Here is a 13,875-nt window from a genome sequence, read left to right as displayed (position 1 = left end):
CTTTGGGCTTGTGTATGCAGGGGGTCAGTGTTTGAGAGGGGTATTGCGTGCATGCGCGCGTGTTGGTTGTGGGAGGGAGGGGGGGGGGGGCAGGCGTAAGAGGGGGATGGGGAGAGTGCAAGTGTGGCCCCCAGGACGAGGCAAGGCCGCAGACGGGGATGTGATGGGGCAGGAGGCAGTGGCTGGTTATACACGTCCCTCCACACTCCGCCAGGTAGCCGCTAGCCTCACCTGCCTCTTCATCACACCTGCTTCACACTCTTCACCTTCTTCATCACACTCTTCACCCAATTCATCACACCTGCTTCACACTCTTCACCCTCTTGATCACACCTGCTTCACACACTTCACCCGACCCTCAACTTTCATAGTAAATTACACCAGTTTCATCACATTTTTGCTACATATTTACATACAAGTGCTTCCTGATTGTTATCCTCTTGCGCCTGGTTACACGCTCACCCCAACACGTAAACAAATAAATTAAAAAACAACAAATCATTAAATCCAGAGTTGTTTAATTGAACGCTTATGACACAAGTCGTTAGTGTGAAGATAAATATTTGTCCAACTTGTTTATAAATGTATTTAAATGACAATTGCTACAACTTGTACATTTTCTATAATGTTTACCACTCGAAAGCATTTCGCTATATTCACCTCAAATGGCTAGACTTTCATTGTAAAAATCATTGATCGTGTCGGTGTAAAATGTTAAATTCTTGTAGTAAATCATCTCTTAATCTTCGCCTTGCAAGAGTTAATAAATTCAGCTCTTCTAAACTGGTTTCATAAGACTTACACTTACCCCGGGTAACGTGTTTCCCGCCACCTGCTCGACACCCTCCAATTTGTCTATATCAATCCTGTGTTATGATCACCAAAACTTAACACGGTATTCTAAAATAGTTTGTACCAACAAACAGTAGCAATGACTTAATCGGCTCGAACTTGAATGATCTGCCAATGAAGCCTAAAAATCGGTTTATATTACGTTGTCTGGATTCAGCCTGTTTGATTTTAAATTATTAGCAGCTATTATTTCCATACCTGTTACCGTGTGTACTGTTAGTACCTCTGTGGTACTCGTACAATAGCTGCCCTTCTCATTGTTACCAATGTATTCTTATGCTACTTCATCAGTTAGATCTTTACTAAGTTGTCGGTGTGTACTGCTCGTGTGAGGTTGGCACTTTGTTGTTCAGTGTCATCGGTGGGTCTTACACTGTACAGCATAACCCGTTATCGCTCATAAAAATTGAGATTAGAACCGGTTCCAACACTGGTCCTTGCGGCATGCCACTCTTCGTTCATGCAGTTCTGAGGCATTTCTGGTCAGGACTACTACGTGTTGTTGCCTTCGGATACCCAGAGGAAATAAAATATATATTACATTTATATTGCCCTGTGTCTCCAGCTCTCACCTGACTCCTACTTCTTCTCCCCACACCACACCCCCCCTGGCTCACTGCTTTCCCCTGGCTCCCAGGCTCCCAGCTCCCCCCTGGCTCCCAGCTCTGCCCCCCCCCCCTGGCTCCCAGCTTTCCCCTCCTTGCTCCCAGCTCTCCCCCACCCCTGGCTCCCAGTTCCGCCTGGCTCCCAGCTCACCCCTGGCTCCCAGCTCCCCACTGGCTCCCAGCTCTGCCCCCCCTGGCTCCCAGCTTTCCCCTCCTTGCTCCCAGCTAGATGTTTTTTTTCCGATAATCTATTAGTTTCTGTTTGACAGCCCAAGATTATCTTAACATTGTCTTTATTTACTATTAGCTTGGTAGAGTTATCAACTTAATTATGTTCATGCAGACCCAAGTGTGAGGGAATCGGCACAAATTTTGAGTGTGTGGTATGCAAGAGTCCCTCAAATTATGTCACTTGAGCTTTCTGCCACTTTCCTATAGGATGGGTATGGGGCCAATTAGATAAAATTATGTGTTAAGGAAAAAAAGTTCTAGCTTTTAATTTGGCCATGGTAGGCCATGAAAGGTGAATTTACCGAGTGCAATCCTCCCCTTTCCAAAAAAATATTACAATACTTGCCAAATTTTAGTCAGTATAATGTGGAGGTTACCTTGCCTTGAGGTTACCTTGAGGTGCTTCCAGGGCTTAGCGTCCCCGCGGCCCGGTCGTCGACCAGGCCTCCTGGTTGCTGGACTGTGGATGTGGCTGTTCTAAAACAAAAAATTCTAAGTCATTCAAATTACTGTACCTGGAGTTTATGTGAAGACGGTTCCAGTAGTAGTTCTAATTCCCAAACCTGGTGCCCTTCCACTTGGACTGGATGGTAGAGCAATGGTCGCTCTTCTTGCACGTCAGCATTCAGTGCTCGACTGTCAAAGTGGTTGGGCACTATTCCTTCTCTCTGCCCTATCCTAAATCCTTATCCCCTTATTCCAAGTGCAATATAGTTGTAATAGCTTATTGCTTTCTCCTGATAATTATCTACCAAGCTTGACTTGTGATAACTCTGTCCAACAAGTTGTTTGGAGTGGGCCACAGGCCCACATATCTACTACACCGGCTGGTCTGCCACTTTTTGTAGAAATGTATATAATGGTTTCTTGAAAATGCCCACCTTTGTTTTGGCAATACTTAGTTTCTTATGCTTGCTGGGAGAATATTAAACAACAGTGGACTTTTGTTCATATGGTGCTCGTCGATTGTGCCTATGGTACCTCTACTCCTCACAGGTTCTATTCTGCTTTTTCTTCTGTATCTTTCACTCTATTATATAATTCTAGATATTGTTCTAGATCTATATACTGTATCTAGTAATTCTAGACATATATGATCTGGTATATTAAAATTTTACTGTGCAAATTTAGAACCTGGCTTTCCTGTATCTTCGATGTACAGTACTGTATGTATTATTTTATACCTCTCTCGCTTCCTCTCCAGAGTACATTTCGAGAGTTTTGAGATGGTCTCAATAATTTAGGTGCTTTATCATGTCTGTGTGTGCTGTATATATTCTCTGCATTAATATATATATATATACATATGAAGATTAATAATAATAATAGCAAAATAATAACAGTAATGAATAATTATTATTTAGGCAAGAGTACATCCATAAAAATTACACTTATGAATCCTCCCGTTTATGTACTGTCACACAAGTACAGTGCCTAAAGCCACTAATACACTACTAATAAAGTACAAATTCATATTTGCCAGACATTAGACGTGCCCACTTCCTATCAGTGCCTCCCTGACCCATGCCCCCCCCCCCCCCCCCCCAAGGAAATTAAAGTTAAATATAACACTGAATAATGGTGCATATCCGACCTCATAGCTTGGCAGGGCAAGACAGCGCAGGTGTCACATTTAACGAGGTTTCCAAAGCTTATCAAGGCAGGGCCACTCTGTCCTCAGAGATCTTTGACGATAACAGGCCCACCAAACGTTTGCAATTGTGTGCAGTTGCCATATATCTTGGTCACAGGTGTGGTCCCTGCACATGTGAGCACTTCCAGGGCTTCCAGGTGTTCTCCACTGCTGAAGGGTTAAGTACTGCTTGCATATGTATCTATGTCTGGCTTCAGAGACAAACATATTAGTTAAAGTGTAAGTTATTTAAAGTTAGTAATAAGTATAGAGTGTTAGTTGATTAAGTTATCCACAAATGTTTAAATTGACTCTGAGTGGTACAAAAGTAGAATTTTTAGTTAAGGTACTAATAGTAAATACATATGTGTAATTGTGAATTATATTTTACTCCTTAGCTTTTTCCTAACCTCTTATCCTCATTTTAAATATGCAGGGAAAACAGATCAGTTATTATAAGTATTCCATCAGAATTAATTCAGGTAAATGTGTACACTTACTCAGATCTTCTCATTATAGTGTTTTACTGAAAGGAAGACTGAGAAGATTGGATAATTTATGTATTAAATACACTGGGAAAATAGGTTGGGTAATGATTATTGTAGTGTTATTAATTGCAGACAATCATATCATCTGATTTTTCCATATTATAGCTCTGCTTACAGTTCTAAATAAATTTAAGTTCTTCTTGCTTATTGAGAGCAGAAGACGTTAACAATTTATTTGTTTTTGCAGTGTAAGAGGAGCTCAGAGTGTGAGTTCGTGTCACGGCTGGAGAAGACCTATTATGATACGCTGCAAAGTCGCCGCTTCAGGGGACGCTACCTGGCCATTTCTACCAGTGGTCGCATCAAGCGTGCGCGGCCTGTAGAGGGTCACCTGGGCAAAGAAAACTTCTTCCTTTTCCGCTGGACACAACTGCAGGAGGCGCAGCGCATCATCAATAGATACCAGGAGCGATTGGTAGGTCAGCCACCGCAGCGCTGTGCTGGCTACAATGAGTACAACATGACAACAGCAGGTAGCGGTGGTACTGGTGTGGCCACTCAGGCTTCTACGGTAGTGCATGCAGCATACCCTTCCACTACTACTACTACCACTACCACCACCACCACAACTACAACTACTACTCCCCAACCTGCCAAAAGACCATGTCGCATTATCAAAGGTAGAAAAAGATGTGAATTGTGTAGAATTGTTAAAGGGAGAAAGAAGTGCAGAAAAAGGCCAAAGAGGTGTAAGAATAAAAAATGTAGAGAAAGAAGAAAACAAAGTAAAGACAGACGTAGACGAAAGCAAAGGAGAGAACAAAATAACCGGGAAGTAAACACAACTGTCATAGTAGACAGACAGGTTCCAAACAGACGCAAAGTGGAGGTGGCAGGGGCAGGAAAGGTGCGACCTCGTCAACGTCACAGACCTTCCCCCAGACCACCGCAACGCACCCGGTACACTGCTGTCACAGTGGCTCCTCATGCCAGGCGTCCCCGCAATCATCGCCGTCTCCCTACACCACCACTCCTCACAGTCACACCCACACAGGCCACCATGGTACCCAACAGATCACAGTGGCCTGTGTTTGTGACACCACGCCCAGAGTGGCCCTTTCTCCCTGCGCCCTCGTCCGCACGCCCGTACCGTGTCCGCCATGCCCACGATGCGAGGCGGCGACGGCCACGGGGGCACCTCAACCCTCCCACCTCAATTGATGCTTAGTGTATATACTTCAGCCATACCATTTGTCATGTATATAATCGTAAATAATATCTGTAAATATATAGAATTTCAACGTATGAACAAGGTCCAAAGGAAGGGGACTTAATTTATTTGATTCTTATTTATTGTTCAATGTTAAATTGTTTCCCCTGGAATCAAAGGTCGACCATAATGTATGCGCTTGTCAATCTTAGTCATGTGTGAGGATGATGGGAGTGGGAGATGCTCGTCAAGTGCAGGGTGTCCCGCCAGCCGAGAGAATGGTGCTACCTGATCCTACCGTGTGCCATACACAAGCCATATTGCAACTCCTGATAGAAAATTGGAATAAAATCAACATATCGGTGCCCTAGGTCAGTTATTTGACTCATGTGAACTAACATGTTGGTTTGAAAATGTGTGCCATATTAGAAACTATCTTTGGGATAGGATTGGGAATGTGTAGCAGACACAGACTGATTACCAGGTGTTCCTGTTACAAGACTTAACTGATAATAAAGAGCTATTAGAAAAAGGTAATATTTTATAAATGTCTTTATTAAAGGACAGAATTATATTTCCATTTGTAATGGAGGTTATTTAGTCAACAAATTTAAGAAGTATTGGTTGTCAATCGGTGCTGCAGGCTGTTCCTCGCTTCTTTACAAGTTGTGGAACACCTGCTAAAATTCCGCTCACATGAGCCCCACACAGGTTTCTCCCACACTGAGGTGACAAGTGGCAGCACTGAGGTATGATGGTGAGGCGCATCAATAGATGTCCTGGGCTTTGTCCCTACGAACCTCACTGCACCTGCACAACTTGAGACCTGCCACACTTCTGCTAGTCATGGTCTGTCCAGCACTGTCAGTTGAAAGTCACACCATCACAGGAGGGACAACCTGCAGCTCTGATAAGACCAAGCCTCCTTGTATCTTCTGTTGCTCACAACACGCCCTGCAGGGTAACTGTCGTGCTACTCTTGTCTAGGGTTGTGTGGTTTGGAGGCTATTTTGCTCACTTGGCATTTGTACCACGCCTGATGAGGGCGCTCACACCAGGCCTATGGTGCCTTGGGCCTGCCTCACCCAGGGACCAATAGTGTGGCTGATAGTGAAGAGCGGACATGAATCGCTCAACATGTTAATTATTTAAAGTTTCATCAGATGGTTGGTCACATGAACCTGAAGCAGGGTGTGCCCCATTGTGGATTGTGTAATGGGTCAGCACCAGGCACTAGCCAGACCATCCTCACCACCTACACAGCCAACAGGTACTGGTGTCGTCGCTCACAGGCACAGCCAAGCCAATGTAGAGGCTTGCTGGTGCCTGTATCCATCCAGGCTGACCCTCCTCCAGTCTAGTCACAAATGTCTTCTGAGGGTCAGCCCGGACCAGCATGAACGTCAGCTGCTTCCCCGCTCCACTATCCCTGCTGTACTACTGTTCTTGTACTCAATTTTCTGTTACATTTAGAATACTCAGCAATATAAATCAAGCTGGGTTAATACTCAAAGTAATTTAAATTACCAGTTACGTTCTGAATAATTAGAGTAATATCTTGGTCAGTAATGTTCAGATTCAGGCCAATGTACACAGTTTGCTGTGGATTCCTGTAAATTTTGATTGCAACAGAGGACTGAATCTTTTAGTTTTAAGCTAAACAAAATTGCAATACAATTCATAGCTAAATATCAATGCAGGCTTTTCTTGTCATCCTTTCAGATGGCTCTCTTCTTACCTGTCACCATTAACACCTCACTAAGGCTATACAGTGTTCTTATAACTCAATAAATGAACTTTCATTTCAATTTACAAATTCAAAATTAATGTTCTTGATTAAAAATAACTAATTTCTGTCATGAAGTTTCAATCCTTTTAAAATATAATTTTTGTCCACGTTTCTTCCCTTTTGTTCAATAAAAGCTAGTCTAGACCTCTTCTACCAGGTCCCATCTATTTTTAACATGCTCTATGTGGTTCTCACACTTGTCTGTTTGGTCTCTGTTGTAAAATTGAAACTGTAGTAACCATCATCCCAAAAATGTTGCCAACCCCAGGCATCAGTGTTAAGAAGTATGTATAGTGTTGCAGTGCCACCGCTATCAACAGCAGCAGCAGCAGCAGCAGGGCAGTGGAGTGAGGTCTGCATGCAACACATGTCACCTAATACTGTATTATTCAAAATGATCACTTCATAACTCTAACACCACACACCACTTCCACTTAATGGTTAGACTAATTCCTCTCTATGAAAGTTACTTGGATATTCACCTTGAACATTTTCTTGTGAAAATTTTGAAAATTTATTATCTATATAAATGTACAGTTGTCATCTTGTATATTAAATTAACTCAAACTTGTTAATGTGCAATTAAAATACTGAGATTATATATATATTATTATTTTGAAAGTAATATTTAGTCTAAAAATGCATTTGTTGCTATCAGGAGTAATAACAAAGCCCAGAGCAAATGAATTTTGGGTATTGAAGTGAAAAAATGTCCACATTTGCACCCATAAGAATGTTCCCCACACGCAAAAACACATGAGCACGTGCGCACACGCACACAACACGCACACAACACACACACAACACACACACACACACACACACACACACACCACACACACACACACACCACACACACACACACACCACACACACACACACACACCACACACCACACACACACACACCACACACACACACACACACACACACACACACACACACACACACACACACACACACACACACACACACACACACAGTGATACCTCTGTACTTGAACTTGATTTATTCCAGAAGGCTATTAGTGTCGAGTGATCTGCTCCAGACCCTCAAAAATGTATTTATGTAGGCATTTTTACTTGAATTTAACTCAAAATTTTGAAGCCTAGCATGAGTAAATCATACAAAAACCTAAACACAATGAAATAAATGCAAATTTATTCTCACTTTACCTGTAATTATGAGAGTTGATGGCATATGTGGAAGGTGATGAGGAAGAGGTGGAGCGATGCTTGGCTGGGGAGTCAAAATATCCAGTGATACTGTATTTGCTTTTGCCTGTGTTTTAAAATGTTTCTAAAGCAAAACCTTGCATTGTCATTCAACAGGTTTATAACACAGTTTGCCACAGCTAGGGATATCCTCCCTTCCCTCCTCCTCCTCCTTTGAAGACAATTCCTCGGTGGCCGTTTGTTATGACATTTGTACGGTTGAGTGCTGAGCAAACGGTTGACTACAAGCATATTTTTCTCAACTGTTCGAGTGCCGAATTGTTAAAGTTCAGAGCCATTCGAGTGCTGAGGTATCTCTCCTTATCTCTTTATCTATCTTTATATTTCTATAGCTTTCTCAATAAATATTACTATGTATACAGTGATATATATACACATACATATATATACATAATATCCATACAGTTTCTCTACATACCGTCAGTAGTTTCAAAGTGTCATACGACGGAGTACTGGGAAGTTGGGACATCACGAGCAGTTCTCATTCTGTAACTTCACTTAGGTAATTACACATGCACACACATGCACACTTGCTATACATATGTGTATGTACTCAAAAAAATAATATTTGATACAGTATGAAAGTTGTGGAGGCATTAACACCCGATCAGTTGGCGTTCCCATTTTGAATTTACTTGCTAATGTGCATGTAGATATGTCTGATAATGGTAAATAAAAGGTATTTTTATCATAATAGCTCTATCTTTTACCTGGTAATACATTATATCATATTATTGTACTTAAAGACTAGGGCTAACATTTTTCTTATCATTAAGATAACTAGTTAATGTCTTAGTAACATGCTAACTCTTCAATGTAATGATTCAAGAGAGCCTCATATGGTTGGGTTTTTGTAAACATTGTTTTGTTACTTAATTCTTGTACTTTGATAATGTAATTATTTGTGGATTTTTACTTGTCTATAATCAGTGCTATTGATTTGCAGATCTGTAAAGTTTTAAATGAACTAAAGTTAGCATTTATTGTACATGTTCAAGAGTAATGCAAGGTAATAATACTAAGATGAGCTATGTAAAACTGATTTAACACCAGTTTATTGATGTAGATATGGTAGCATTGACAGCATGAGACTACCCTGATGTTGACCTAGCTCAAAGAGGAGATATGCAGTCCAGGGTGGTGAAAATGAAGTACTGTATAAAGAGAAAAAATAAGTTTCAGCATGTTGGTCCTGAGAGCTGGTTAGAAGCCAAATGTTTATAGTGTGGCCCTGGATGCAGCAACAAGGTAAGCTCCATACAGTATTTGACAGGTTTTGACTAACATTCCAAAATGTATACTGTACTGTATATATATTTGTATACTGGTTAGCTTTCTGTAATGCCTATGTAAGTTTGTATTACATATCCTATTTTGATCATTACCAAAGAGCTGAAACCCCCTGCAACCTCAAATAGGTGAGTACACACAATATCCATAAATTATGATTTTCCGATTTGTACTTCACCTCTTTCCATGCGAGTTTAGTTCACTGATTATGCACCCCTTCTTGTGAGTGGTAGAGGAAAGGGTTATGGAGGCACATAATGGGCTCAGGAACTAAACCCCACAAATTCAATTAGCTACAATCTTTAGTTACAAAATTCAATACACATCGTCACATCAATAATGAGCTCAAGACCAACCACAAATAGTCTCTAAGGTAAGCAACTGACATGGAGAGTGTTAGTGTCACAATTGATATGTTTGTCCTGCACACCCCCCCTCCCCCCCATCCAGTGGGCAGCGGTGGATACGTTACAATCACTTGGTTACTCCTAGTTAGTAAACTGGGAAGATTTCTGGTAACAGATCATTTTTAATTAAATACTTACACATATCTTTAACATTTATTATAGAATTGTCTCTTAATTCACATGCAGTATCTTTTCACACCTCATCACATAGTGTTGGAGGGTATGCAAATAATTTTGTTGAGTTTACATTTGGTCAGGTCTACATCAGCAGATAATGAAAATTCCCAGAGATACTTATAGACCGAGTCTAAGCCGAGCAGTAGCAACATCTAGGAATCTGCTGATTTTATTGGATGATCCAAAGATGTGTGTCTTATCTTTTCATGCAATTTTTATTCCCAACTCATTTTTGCCATTTTCTGTACTACTGTATTGCAATTCATACAAACATGTTGTCCACAATCCTTATTAGACTAATGCCTCTAACTCTTACTATCTACACCCTTATTTGTATAGAAAAGAGCAATCACAGTTTCTTCCAAGAAATCTGGCACACTACTACTTTCCCATACTCTGGCAAGGTCTTTGCTCATTTCATTACCCATTCTCTACCGATTTTAATTATTTCTTCATATCACTGATAAAAATAATTATTCAGAAATGGTTATAAAATATTATGGATAAAGTAGACTATACAGTTGTACATCCTCAACTCTCAATTGAGGACAATCCTGGGCAGGGCAGAAATTTTAAATTTTGGGCATATTTTCTTTTCCCCTGATGCCTCTGTTCACCTAGCAGTAAAATTAGTACCCAGGAGTTAGACAACTGTCCCTGATAATTGGAATTTGAATTATACCATAAGATGTTTAAAATTAGAAAACAACCATTAATTGGCAATATTAAACCAGTAACACGCACACCATCCAATTAAGCTTATTCATACTTAATGCAATACTTGTCAATATGCAATACAACATTACTTTTTCTTTCAGATAATATATTGGAATGTGTGACTAGAAAGTAATGTATGACTAGAAATGAGAGGAAATATTTTTAATTAAGAATATCAGTTTGTTGCCAGCATACAAACACTGAGATACATACAAGAGATTACAGTACTCTTACTTTTATGCCTAAGTCACACACTTTCTGCATGAACAACAAAGGGTTTCCATCAGTATATCTCTTCTCCACTTGAAGGATCTATGTTATCAAGAACAGAGCCAAGCCAGCTTGACGCCACTCGTAGTGAGGTGAAGGACAAGGCAGATCAATGCTGCCGACCAACTGCTCGCGGTCAGAGGCAGAATACACAGGAACTGACAGTAGCTCTTCATGATACATTCTAGTTCCCAAATCCTGTAAATTAAATACCAGTAAGTATACGATTACAGTACAAGAGTTGAAAGATGGAAAATGTCATGTGTAAGTGCACACCTGTCAGTCATAAGGGGAGGCAGTAATTTGTGTATACAGTATTGTACTGAACAAGTATTTATCCTGTGTATGCCTAGCTGGATTGCCAGCGGGATCTTATTTGAATAGTTTATATCTTTTGGGCAGTCCCCCCCCCCCCTCTTCCCCATGTGTCAAGTAATATGTAGTACAAATTATTTTCAATGTGATTTGCACACAATTTTTAATATAGTACACATACACAAACAAATAAAACACTTTGCTTATTTTAAAAATATTGTACAGTAGCACTTCCAAAATCTAGATCATATCACTCCATACCCAATCCAGATTTGTGAAATCAGGATTTCTGAAAAATTCCACTTGTTTGAAACGGCTTCTTTCCATGAGCCATAATCAGTTAGGGTTGCCTCTTTCCTTTTGTTCTTGTTCCTTGTATACTTATGTATACAAGGAACAAGGAAACAACCAAGCAAGCCAACATCACACTTTACTGCTGCGCGGTCATCCACGCAGCCCACCCGGCCCCGAGAGGAGGAGGGGGGCCCCAGACCTCACCGCGCCGGCTACCTAGCACCAGTTCGGAAGCTAAGCTTCAACCGACGTGAAAAAAACGCCGACCGGTGGGAGGGAGGGTTGCCAGGGAGCCTCCTGGGCTCACCCAGAAAATGGCATTTCATTACATTCAACACTGGTTTTCTGTGGGGAGCCCCTACGGCTCCTTGGAGCTTCATACCCAAAGATAAGAAAAAGAAAGGGGTGACCCAGGAGGCGGCTGCCACAAACTCCGCAACGCGAAATAGAGACAACAGGTAGCAACCTACAACCCAAAGCAACCCAAGAACCCACAGGAGCAGACACGCTCACAAAAGAACGGGCGGCCAGGAATCTGTGCGACCATCAAATCCTCGCGCCTGAAATGAGCCCAAGAAGTCACCAACATGAGGTTAAAACCCCTGAAAAGGAGGTGAAAACTCGCCCAAAATGCCAGCTCGCACACCCAGGCATTGGTAAACAAATGGCAGCGCCACCAGTGGCCAAGCGGAGAGTTATCCGCAGAAAAGAAAATGACCACCAAAACAAAGGAGCCATGACCGATGCAATAGAGCCAAAAACACACCAGCAAATGTGGGAAGGAAGCAGACTAAAGGGACAAAAACCCCGCCCAGAAGCAGAAAACCCAGGCAGGGGGCAAACAGCCCCAAAAATGCAAGTGGGCATCCCCCACACCACCGGGAACAGAGGCCCCGAGACCGAGCCGTCCTCCACACCCTCTGCCCTTAAAGAAAAGGAAGAGTCCAGGGGAAAGGCAGCAAAGATGGGCCGCTGGTAAGATCCAGAAGCCTTGGCAGGAGGAACAGGCTCGAAAACCTCCGTCCCCAACCCAAACAGGGCACACCCCGAAGCCACCCGAGTCTTGACACCAACTAAACCCCGCCCCGACCCCAAAACCCGCAGACGGTCAGGAGCCGGGAACAGGGAGGGAAAGGGGTGAACAGCATCTAACCAAAACGGGGCAGCCCCAGGGCATCTGGGTGGAAAACCAACCTAGCGCATTGCAGCAACCTAAACCGAGCATGCCTGTACTCTGAACAGTAATGGCATCAGGAGAGTACGGGAGAACAAGCAGAGAACACCTCTTGCAAGACTCCGGGTCAAGGTGTCAGTGACCCAACAGGCAGCATGACGGAGGTAAAAGTGGCGACTGTCACCCTGAGACAAGGGCACAGCAACCAACAAACCCGCACAAGATGGAATGGAACCCGAAAGACACATTCAATGGTCCACCGAGCCCTGACAGGGTTTTCCAGGGGCCCGTAGGCTGACTGCTACGGGAAGCCCGAGCAAGGTGTTGCTAACCGGTTAAGCACCCAAGCTAACAAGCGAGGATGCAACACTGAAAACCCCTGCGACATGCACAATCACGGGGACCTAGCACAGGGTCCACCAAACACTACCAGTGGAACTACGTATAGCCACACTAGGCAGACCCCCACCAGGCAAATTAAAAGAAAAACAAGAGAAAACCCCTGCAAAAGTACACCATTCCCAGATGCAACAGGAACCGGTCGCTGCGTAGGTGGCAGGCTGCGAAACACCTTGATGCCCTAACCAGCACAATACCAGTCCCTACCCAAGGCCAAACAAGGGCCCCCAAGCCCCAGCTGGCCCCAAGGGGGAGACAAAAGCTGGGGAGTTCCCGAACGTCCCAGAGAAGATAAACCTGTCACACAGGGGCAGTACTCATAAGCTGCTTAGGGAAGGAAACTCATAAACCTCTTAGGGAAGGAAACCCCTAAGCGCATGAAGCCCCGGCACTGATGGGGAACACCTGGCCACCGCACAACACAAAAACACAGCAGTGAACGCCATGAAAGCAAACATCGCCTAGAAAACCGAGGCCAGAGAAGCATCTGTCCCAGTTGACATTAGCTTACGAACTGGTGCTAAGCAGCCGGCACGGTGAGGTCTGGGCCCCCCTCCCCTTCTCGGGGAGGGCTACACTGACGATAGCGCAGCAGTAAAGTGTGATGTTTGCTTGTTTCCTTGGGATTGTAGGGAGTTTCTACCTCTGTTCGTTTTTTTGTTTTAGTTTCTTACCAAGTGCGGTTTGTTTTGTTATGCCTACCTTTCTGGGTGCCCAACCCCGGTCGATGGCAGATAAGGAAAACCCCAACCACAAAGGGGTTTTCCAGGGCCATTGCTCCCTGAAACC

The 13,875-nt window shown here is 42.9% G+C and overlaps 2 protein-coding genes across 7 annotated transcripts in view; one reads left to right on the top strand and one right to left on the bottom strand.

The window, feature by feature from the left end:
* Nucleotides 1–8,737, top strand: part of LOC123772100 (uncharacterized) — a 226,668-nt gene extending 217,931 nt beyond the window's left edge. Inside the window, exon 3 of the mRNA XM_045765049.2 lies at nucleotides 4,057–8,737. Coding sequence (XP_045621005.1) covers nucleotides 4,057–5,037 — 981 coding nt within the window. The 3' untranslated portion in view covers nucleotides 5,038–8,737. The remainder of the gene's footprint in view (nucleotides 1–4,056) is intronic.
* Nucleotides 3,391–13,875, bottom strand: part of btv (dynein cytoplasmic heavy chain beethoven) — a 103,963-nt gene continuing 93,478 nt past the window's right edge. For 2 of the 6 annotated variants that reach the window (XM_045765047.2, XM_045765048.2), the window contains one exon: nucleotides 9,070–11,102. In XM_045765047.2, the coding sequence (XP_045621003.2) occupies nucleotides 10,947–11,102 (156 nt within the window). In that variant the 3' untranslated portion in view covers nucleotides 9,070–10,946. Of the gene's footprint in view, nucleotides 3,534–9,069; nucleotides 11,103–13,875 lie in introns of those variants that run through there. The other 4 variants (XR_011224025.1, XR_011224026.1, XR_011224024.1 and 1 more) reach the window with 4 other exon arrangements.

This window comes from Procambarus clarkii, chromosome 69, assembly GCF_040958095.1.
Source record: "Procambarus clarkii isolate CNS0578487 chromosome 69, FALCON_Pclarkii_2.0, whole genome shotgun sequence".
Lineage (NCBI taxonomy): Eukaryota > Metazoa > Arthropoda > Malacostraca > Decapoda > Cambaridae > Procambarus > Procambarus clarkii.
Note: the sequence above shows the minus strand (reverse complement) of the source record. Positions and strands in the feature narration are given on the sequence as shown.